Source organism: Sciurus carolinensis, chromosome 6, assembly GCF_902686445.1.
Source record: "Sciurus carolinensis chromosome 6, mSciCar1.2, whole genome shotgun sequence".
Taxonomy (NCBI): domain Eukaryota; kingdom Metazoa; phylum Chordata; class Mammalia; order Rodentia; family Sciuridae; genus Sciurus; species Sciurus carolinensis.
Genome location: NC_062218.1, coordinates 109,903,389 through 109,913,397, shown reverse-complemented (window position 1 = coordinate 109,913,397; position 10,009 = coordinate 109,903,389). Strand labels below are relative to the sequence as shown.

At 42.3% G+C, this 10,009-nt stretch overlaps 1 protein-coding gene across 1 annotated transcript in view; it reads left to right on the top strand.

Annotated features, from left to right (window-relative positions):
- Positions 1-2,124: 2,124 nt before the first annotated feature.
- Chsy3 (chondroitin sulfate synthase 3) overlaps positions 2,125-10,009 on the top strand; it is a 258,605-nt gene continuing 250,720 nt past the window's right edge. The window contains exons 1-2 of the mRNA XM_047556001.1: positions 2,125-3,207; positions 5,619-5,902. Coding sequence (XP_047411957.1) covers positions 2,400-3,207; positions 5,619-5,902 — 1,092 coding nt within the window. The 5' untranslated portion in view covers positions 2,125-2,399. The remainder of the gene's footprint in view (positions 3,208-5,618; positions 5,903-10,009) is intronic.

The window sequence follows — 10,009 nt, the reverse complement described above, 5'->3', positions numbered from 1 at the left end:
GAGATGAACTTTCTTCTCAAATATTTTAAACAGTTCACAAATGGGTTGTTTGTGTCCAAAGATAATCCATGATTTTGTAGATCAATTGCTTGAATGGCACCCATTAAAGTGGAGCCCAGTTGAATACTGGGCTGAAGAGTATGCTGATGTTTAGGACTATGTGTTCTTTATTATTGGTCATATCTTTTGGGAATCCTCAAACTTAAAACACATGGGGGTCTTTAAATCACAACTAATTAAAATTAAATAAGACTGAAAAATTCATTTTCTCAATTACACTAGCCACATTTCAAGTCCTTAATAATCATATATGATTAGTGGCTTCTTTCTCAGACAGTGATAAAGAATATTTCCATTATAGGAGAAGGTCTATTGAATAGCACTGTTGTAGAAGAGTTAAACCATTCTTGGGAAAATGTATTTTTAAATGAGAAGGTTCCTGTTCTTAGTTTTGTATCTAACTAAAATTCAACTTCAAAAAAGAGTCCAGTAATATTTATTCCCACGTGTCTCTGGGCAAGACTTAGACATGGAAAAGGAGCTTCATTGTCCAGCAGATGAAACATTTAGTCAGACGTGTTCATGCACAGCCAGTGACTGGTGTGGAAAGAACCACTCCTCCAAGGGCTCCAGGCAGGCCTGCTGTTCCAGGGATGCTGCCAGCACCTTGCTGGATGGAGCCATTATGTCTAATGCCATTCAATACCATCCCTTTCATTTTGATGTATAAAACAGAAGACTTAAATTTGAAGAGGAGGCAAGGGTTTGGGATGCCACATGTACCTCAGACATAGACACACATTTGGGAGAAATTTTTAAATGCTACCTTCATCAAAATGTCACACATCTTCATGTAATTTCTTCACTTAAAATATTTTTGGCCAATGCAATTTAACTATTCTAAGACTCCATTGCTGACGATTTGATTTCCCTTCGCTTACTGGAGAGGTAACATGTCTCCTGTCATTGTCTTAAAATTAATAAACAAGAGTAAAAACTGTATCTTCTATTTATTTTCTGATTAAAGTCATTTAGGTAAGAATTACCTTAGTTTAGATTTTCAGGGTATTGACCCCACGAGTTTGTCCACATTTTGCCATCATTTGCCAACAACCTTCTACTAAGACTGAAAATAGTTCATGGTTCTTACTTCTGGATGAGGGACCACCAGAGCTAAAGAGGGGAGGATTAGGCAGCCCATTTCCCAATTCAACAAGTGGAGAACATGGGACGTTTATCTTCTTTGAGGACTGAGTCCCTATTCACTTTCATCTCCCCCCAGACTTCCAGAAAAGGTATTTTGAATTTCTCTCAGAATTGAAAAACCCAGTGATGGTGATGCTTAAGGGAGGGGTGATGAAAGATGCCACTTGGGACAGGGGAGTTAGGCTGGGACAGATGGTTGGTTTCCCGAGCAGTGGGCGGGACAGGGAGTGGAGAGAGAAAGCTAGAAGTGGCAGCGGTAAGCTCAACGTGAAAAGGACAAAAAACCGCCAAAGTGGCCGACAGACGGACCTGGGGCGGGGCAGAATGGGGAAGGGTCAAGCTAGGACATAACCGACTGTGGACCCGGGTAGACGAGTCCAGAGGAATATGAAGGTGCTTTCTGGGGACTCAGGGACCCGAGCTCCGCCGATGAGGTCAGCGGAGCCAAAGCGCCGGGAGGAGGGCAGTGGAGCCTCCGGACACGGGTGTCTGGAGGCCGGCGAAGGGGCGGGACGGGACGGGAACTGGGATGGAGAGTAAGAGCCTAGGGAGGAGGGACGAGGGGGCGTCGGCGCTGGAAGCCGGAGGCGGCCCGACAGGCATCGTTTCCTTCCGGAGAGGAGGCCGGCTCAGGACCCAGGCGCAGACCAGGGGCGTGCACGGGCGGGTGACGGGGAAATACCGCGGCCCGCGCGCTTCCCCGGGCTGGCAGCAGTGGTGCTTGTGGCTCCTCCTTCGGGCCAGCTGGGAGCGGGGTAGCGCGGGGAGCAGAGGCGGGGAGGGAGGGCGGGGGCTCGGGAAGGAGGGAAGAGGGAGGGGCCAGGCGCGCCAGTGACAGGGTGGCAGCCTAGGAGCGGACGCGTTGCCGCCGCCGCTGCTCCTCCTCCTTCTCCTGCAGCTCCTCTCGCTGCCGCCGCCGCCGCCGCCGCCACAGCCGTTGCCGGGAGAAGTTTCACTCCTCACCCTCGCTCTGAGCCCCTGCCCAGAGCGGAACAGGGAGCTTGGCAGGCAACTGCAGCCCACGGCAGGCGAGGCGCCACAAGCGCTCGAACCCCGAGCCGGCGACGGCGCCTAGGCGTTGTGCTGAGGCCGGGGTTGGGGGCTCGAAGGCGGAGGAGGGGCGGGTGTGAGCCCCGGGACCCGCGCGCAGCGTCGAGGCCGCCCAGCGAGCGCCCGTGTACCGGGCAGCCACGATGGCCGTGCGCTCTCGGCGCCCGTGGATGAGCGTGGCATTGGGGCTGGTGCTGGGCTTCACTGCCGCGTCCTGGCTCATCGCCCCCAGGGTGGCCGAGCTGAGCGAGAGGAAGAGACGGGGCTCCAGCCTCTGTTCTTACTACGGCCGTTCGGCTGCTGGCCCCGGCGCCGGCGCGCAGCAGCTACTCCCCCAACCCCAGTCCCGGCCGCGGCAGGAGCAGTCGCCGCCCCCCGCGCGCCAGGAGCTCCAGGGGCTGCAGATGCCGGAGGCAGCGCCCGGAGTTACCAGTTTTCGGAGCAGCCCCTGGCAGCAGGCACCTCCGCTGCAGCAGCGGCGGCGAGGACGCGAGCCTGAGGGAGCCACAGGGCTTCCCGGCGCCCCAGCGGCCGAAGGGGAACCTGAGGAGGAGGACGGGGGCGCGGCTGGTCAGCGAAGAGGCGGCCGGCCACGGAGTAGCCACAACGGCAGCGGGGATGGGGGTGCCACCGCCCCGAGTGCCAGACCCCGGGACTTCCTGTACGTGGGTGTGATGACCGCGCAGAAGTACCTGGGCAGCCGTGCGCTGGCGGCGCAGCGAACCTGGGCGCGCTTCATCCCTGGCCGCGTGGAGTTCTTTTCCAGTCAGCAACCACCCAATGCTGGGCTTGGCCAGCCCCCGCCACCCCTGCCTGTCATCGCGCTGCCGGGGGTGGATGATTCCTACCCTCCCCAGAAAAAGTCCTTCATGATGATCAAGTACATGCACGACCACTACCTGGACAAGTATGAGTGGTTCATGCGCGCAGACGACGATGTCTACATCAAAGGTGACCTCCCAGCGCCGGCTGTCCCACCTGCCCACCCCCCGACTCCTTTCTCTGCAACAAGCCCCAGCCCCTGCCCAGCCCTTTAAGCTTCTCTTCCAGCACGTGCTCCGCGCTCCCTCAGCCCCTGGCCCCCGTCCACACCCCTCGCATCCGCCTACCATTATCTAGCCCGCTCCTCCTCTTCTCCTGCAGTCTGGACCCTCCTCATACCTGTCCAGCTTTATTTGCCTTGCAGACTCTTGCTGTTTCCACCTGGCGCTCGTCCCTACCCTTTACTGTGCGGGTGAGGTGAGGGAAGGGACCTTAGAGCTAAACCAAAAGCCATTCCCATTCTGCCCTCCTACGAAAGCCCCCAGTGGTGGTAGTTTACCAAATCTACCCAGAGGGGCGTGTCTTCGGTAGAAGGCAAGTAGCAGGACGCTGGCTAGAGCCAGGCTGGAGATCCCATGTTCTTGCTTTATTCCTCTTTTGTTTCAACTGAATCTAGCGCAATTTAGGAGGTGTTGAGATTGAAGAATGAGGTTCACTCTTTCGGACCCTACCCTATACATTTCCCTCCCTTTCGCACAACTTGTGGCACACTGGGAGTCCTTGAGCAATCCCACAATCCCAGCGTACCTTTTCTTCCAGCCACAAAAGTGCATCGCCAAGGTGTTCACCACCCCAGTTACATCTCAATAAAACTCCATGGAGTTTTATTGTATTGTCAGGTGGGGAAGAGGGGAAAAGCGTGTTTGAATTATCCAAACCCTCAGAGCTCCAGGTTTACTGTCGCGAACTCGTATTGGATCTTTTCCAGTGTATTTTGGTGGTTGTGCAATAAGCAGAGACTGGAAGTCCTTCACAGAACCACATGCAGCCACAGCACGAGAAAACTTTGTCGGTTCTAAAGGAGGCGCGTTCCTTTACCCAGAGTATGGGTCGCTCTGGCCAGAGAATTTCTAAACTCAGCAGATCTAAGTTCTGTAGAGTACAGGAGTCAATCTTTCCAGTCCAGACAGTTGCCGAGATGGGGAAGGACGCAAAGGAAGTAACTTGTACTGAAGGAGGTTTCTCTGTTTTCCACATTTCCTAGCTTCTTGGTCAAAGGGGGGCAGCCCTTCCTTAGTTTATGCCTCACTATCTGTAACCTCATTGCTTTCTCCTGATCCAGATAGTGCCTTTCACATAATGCAAGGAAAAACAAACCAATGGACACGTTTTGACACAAGGAGTCAATGTTTTGTTAATAGAGATTGCTTGAGTTTGGGTTGAGAGGAGGAAAATTGCTGTAATGTTGGTTGGAATAGGACATATTGGTAATTGGACAAAAAAATAAAGAATGCTGTTCTTTGCTTGCATTTTCCATATGTACTATTTAGGATTGATTCAAAGAAAAATGCTTCCACTGTCTTATGATTCCCTTGTCTTCTGTGTCTCATTTTAAAAAATCACAATGCTTTCCTGGCAGAAGTGTCAAACTTCCCAGAGAATTTCTAAAATGTATTAGCAGCACCTACATCTATCATTTGCTTTAATGCTTTGAAAGGTTGTCCTTCAGAACTTTGAAAGGCCATATTCTTTCCATTTCTATTAGAATGAGATATCATTTTTATATTTAAGAACACAATAATAGTCAGCTGAAACTCATTGAGACCCAGGCATGGGATCAAGATAATGACTGCAGATGCCCAGCTCCTCAAAATTGATAGTAAAGATGCTGACTGAGAATGTGAAGACAGAGACTCTCAACTTGTTCTGAAGTATCACTTTATGGAATGCCAAATGCTTTTGAACTGTTTAAGCTGTGTAATTTTATTTTTAAGTTGTTTTCTTGGTGAACTTAACAACTGTGAGTGAAATCAATTCATCATTTAATTTTTACCAAATGTTTTTTTTTTCTAAAATGATGTCTTCCTATATTAAATTTCAAGATATATTAGATTTAAACATTCCTTAAAACAATATGGGTTGTATATGATTGAGATTTGCTTAACAGCACAGCACCTAACTAAATTAATTATCAGGAAAAGTAATCATTGGATGTGAAAAGGTCTGTCAAAACAACACTAAATTTCAATACTGAATATATTTTATATTTCTGGAATTTTTTGTTATCCCATATATACCAGGGATATATTCTCATTATATCTTTTACTGAAAAAGTGATGATTGTTAGACTTATAACAGTTTTACAGTGACCTTGATCTTGAGTCAATAAAAATCTTATTAAGATTTAATCAGTAATTATGAGTTAGAATTTTTATATAATGATATTCACTCTTTCGGTTGTTACATGGAGGGATATCAGAGGTTCAAGGGTTAGGAGGGATTTAAGAACAATGTTGAAAGTTCTGTCCTCTACTTTGTACATTATAAATGATTGTGAAATTTAAAAAAGAAAGTAGTGATTATTTTCTTTCTCCTTGCAGGTGATAAATTAGAAGAGTTTCTTAGATCGCTAAATAGCAGCAAGCCTCTGTACCTGGGACAGACTGGTCTTGGAAATATTGAAGAACTTGGAAAGCTGGGGCTGGAGCCAGGGGAGAACTTCTGTATGGGAGGACCTGGCATGATCTTTAGCCGAGAAGTTCTCAGGAGGATGGTGCCACATATTGGTGAATGCCTAAGAGAAATGTACACTACTCATGAGGACGTGGAAGTAGGAAGGTGTGTTCGCCGTTTTGGTGGAACTCAATGTGTCTGGTCTTATGAGGTAAGCCTTGCACTCTGATGAAAATGTTCATGTGTTATAGGTGCCTGCCATTTCACAGTCTGGGCCAGGGTTTTTGTTTATTCTCTCTGTTTCTATTTGTTTAAAAGTCACAGTAGCAACCTTTCATGGATACGTAGGTGATTGTGGGAGATAATTTCTTATTTGATCTGAGCCTTTGTTATTAACATGATCTTTATCTTTAAGTAGCAGCCTAGATATATCGTCATGGTCACCTCTCTGAAAATACTATCCTCCTTTATTTGCTTTATTGATGTTTATATTCATTAGGTATCTCTAACAAGAGGACTACTTTTTCCCTTCCTCAATTGTAGCTTTTATCATTTGATACCTTGCCATTGCCACGTCTTTCCTTTTCCTTTTTCTTTTTCTTTTTTCCTTTCTTTTCTCCTTTTCTCTTTTTCTTTCTTTCTTTCTTTCTTTCTTTCTTTCTTTCTTTCTTTTCTTTTTCTTCCTTTCAGTACGTGATGACATCTCTTTGTTTTTACATAGTTAGAATCTGAAGTTTCTTTGAAGGTTTTCAAGTGGGAAGTGGACATTTAAGATTTTTAAAAGCACTGGAAGAACTAACAATGTATCTCATATGATAGATTTATTCACAACATTTTAATTCCTCTATTTGATCATTTGCTGGGCATCTTAAAGGCATGACTTATCTGGGAGAAAAAGTTCTGAAGGTGTTATGTAACTTCTTAGTATTTTGACTAGTTCACTAGACTGTTTATGTCTGCCCTTGTGCCAAATCTGAGCAGCAATCATTATTTAAATAATCTGAGTTGTGAAGTGTTATGTTATTGAAGGAATTAGTTTTATGAAATACTCTGGTTATTACAGTAATTAGTTTTATGAGATACTTTGGTTATTGCAGTAATTAGTTTTATGATATCTTCTGGGATTATTTTTTCCTTAGGAAGTTGGTTTGAAATGAAGTAAAATTTTATTTAAAATTGATTTCCTAAAAGATAATCTTAGTAAACATTGATTTAGCAGGTTTAGTACAGTTTGATTTTCAGGTGTTTGGAGTTTAATATTATTTTAGCTACCCAATACACACTTTTATAAATTATATTTGAACTTATTTGCTTATCTTTTCAAATTTTTTATGTTACTTATTTTAGAAAAAAACATTTCATGAAAATGTGTTCTCTACAAAATCATCATACTGCAGTTATACAGTTCTATTTATTTTTCTTTCAGAAGTGTGATGTCACTTTAGGTAATTTTGCTTTTTGTAATATGCATTACAGTACTTATGCTTCAAAGAAGTATTTTGTATACCTATTATAGAAAGTGAAAATTATTGACAGCTCTTTACTTACAGTATGTATTATGCATATTGATGATTTCTTTTGACAATGAAATAGTAATTTTTCTTTTATAAAACTATCCTGCAGCTACTCTATAGAATAAAAATTAACACAAAACATTATAGTTTAAAATAGGTAATTTTTAGAATAAGTTCAATAAAAAAGATTTCTCTATAATATAAAACTCTGAGAGACAAATACTTAATGCACAAAAGACATTCAGCTGATTTTGCTTACATGAAGGTGTTATTTTGCAGACTACTGTGTATTTGATAATTCATTGTCTTGAGACTGGGGAGATAGCTCAGTCGGTAGAGTGCTTGCCTTGTAAACACAAGGCCCTGGGTTCGATCCCCAGCACCAAAAAAAAAAAAAAAAAAATTCATTGTCTTAACATCACATATAAAATTTTAAGAAGCATGTCTAAATGGCCCTCCTTCCAAGTTTTCAGTGATTCTGCTATGAAAGTGCAGTATTCATCTGGTGGTCTACTTGTTCATGCTCCAAGAGTTGGAAATATGCTCAAGTGACCTACAACCTCAAAAACTGATTTAGTGTTTTATATATGGACATTTGTTTTAGTTAAAGGGAAGCAGTATTATCATAGGGGGTACCCTCTCCTTTAGAAAAAGTGGAATCTTAGATACTTTTATGAACTAAGTCTTATAGTTTGTAACATGGTGAACACAAAATTTTGAGTAACTTTTAGACTGATGCTTGTCCACCACTGACTTTAGAATTTGTAAAAAATAATTTATTTCAACATTTTGCCTGGTATTAGAAAGTATCTCCTAGAGGAGCATGGGAGGAGAACACTGGCTTGATGTATTATTAAGCTTTCATATAACACTCTGATTTGAAATTTGGTCTTCAGAGTGCTATTTAAATAGTATTGATTTTAAAGGAGGCATTGTTTTAATCCTAACTCAAACTTTCAAAATCTTATTTAAAGGAACAATGGCAAATTTCATTACCCAAAGATATCAAACATCATCAGTTAATAAAATTAGTAAAGTAAAATACAAAGAAATTACACCTAAGAATTTTAATATGAGGGGTGTGTTTTATGTTTCCTGAAACATCTGAGTAGATCAGTTGGGGCATAGTTAAAATAAGGGAGGACATGTGCAGATTCCATATATCCTTTTCTAATTTGTATTTTAGGTTAGTTGAAATGGTAACCATATATATTACTGTTCATGCTTTATAGAAAGATTGATCTATTCCATTTGGGGTTGGCATCTTCACTGAAGTAGAAATTTCACATCTGATGATTTAAAAAAAAAACTATGGTATTGACCATTATTTGAGTTTTCCTATTTCTTTAAAAAGAACCATCTGTGACAGAATTTTCTTAAAATTTTAAATTTCCTTCCTCTATATTCTTCACAGATTTCAGAATTTTGTTTGGCCTCTCCTCCAGAAAAATGTTCTTTCAGAGTTGAGAGGGCCATAATAAAGGCCTGTCCATGGTTTTCAAGTTTGTAATAGGTGAAATATTCGTGCTGAAATGTTCTTTTAAAAATGGTGAACAGACTTGCAGATCTTACGGGAAGAGAATTGTATACATTGTTAAAATACATAGATTTTCTAGTTTTCCTTGAACATACAATATTTTTATAAAACCTTTTAGTACTCTTCTTTACAGCTAAGTCAAAGTTCACCTTCTCTGTATTGTATGTAGTATGAAGAATGTATTGTGTGAAATGGAGTGTATAGCAGACCATGGAAGGGGTGTACTTGAACTGGGTTTGAGCCACCTTTATACCACTTGTTTGCCTAATTGTCTTTGGCAAATTACTTCTTTAAGCTTTATTGAATTCAACTGGAGGAAAATTGTGACAGTGTGTGCCTTATAAATTTCAGGGAAGATAAAGTGAAATGGTGAAATAATCCATATAGAACTCTTATTTAGTGTTGCTAAATAAGTTGTCAATAGATATGATTTATTCCTGTCCTAATGCTAGAAAAATTATGTACTATATTATAAAACAAGGATTCATAGATTTTGCTTACCTAATCATTACAGATAATGGTGATTCATCTAAATAAAAAAGATGAAACTAAAAATAAACTTTTCAGTTAGAGATTCCAAGTGTAAGTTGTTTTGTGGGAAAAGAATAAGAAATGAATACGTTACATTATTTCAGAAATATGAAGAGTTCAGGCTAGTAAAATGTCCTATGAAACATAAATGTCTTTTTATAAAAAACGCATTACAAATATTCATTTTATTCTGTCCACATTAAGTTAAATAACTGACCTTGAAGAGATTGTGTGGAAAATGCTGTTTAACAAATTATTAAGAGGTACACATATTTAAGGAATTCCAGAAAGGTTTGACTCTACATAAAGAAAAAAGAATTGCCATACAGATTCCTAGATTCATTGCCAGAACAATGACCCATTTTGCTGAGTTCTGCTTCCATCTTCAGTAGGAAATGAAGTTAGTTGTATCCCATTCTGCATTCAACCCACAAGAATGCCTAGGAGCTTATCTCTTAGGCAGCTGAAACCTTCTCTTGATGTACCTCAGGGCTTTGAGGCAATGATGTGTAACTCCATCTCTTCATCACAATCAAGTCCTGGTGGTCTGGGGAAATATGTCTTGCCTATTGGCCTCTTGCTGTGTTTCTTTCTCTCTCTTCTCCACCTGCTTTCCCCCCAGCCCTGTCCCATGTTGCACCTAGATCACAATTAGGCCTGCTCTCTTCTGATTAGAGAGCTCTTTGGCTGCTGGAAAGACTCAGAAAGAGTGGTACTGTCTGCCTGAGATCACTTG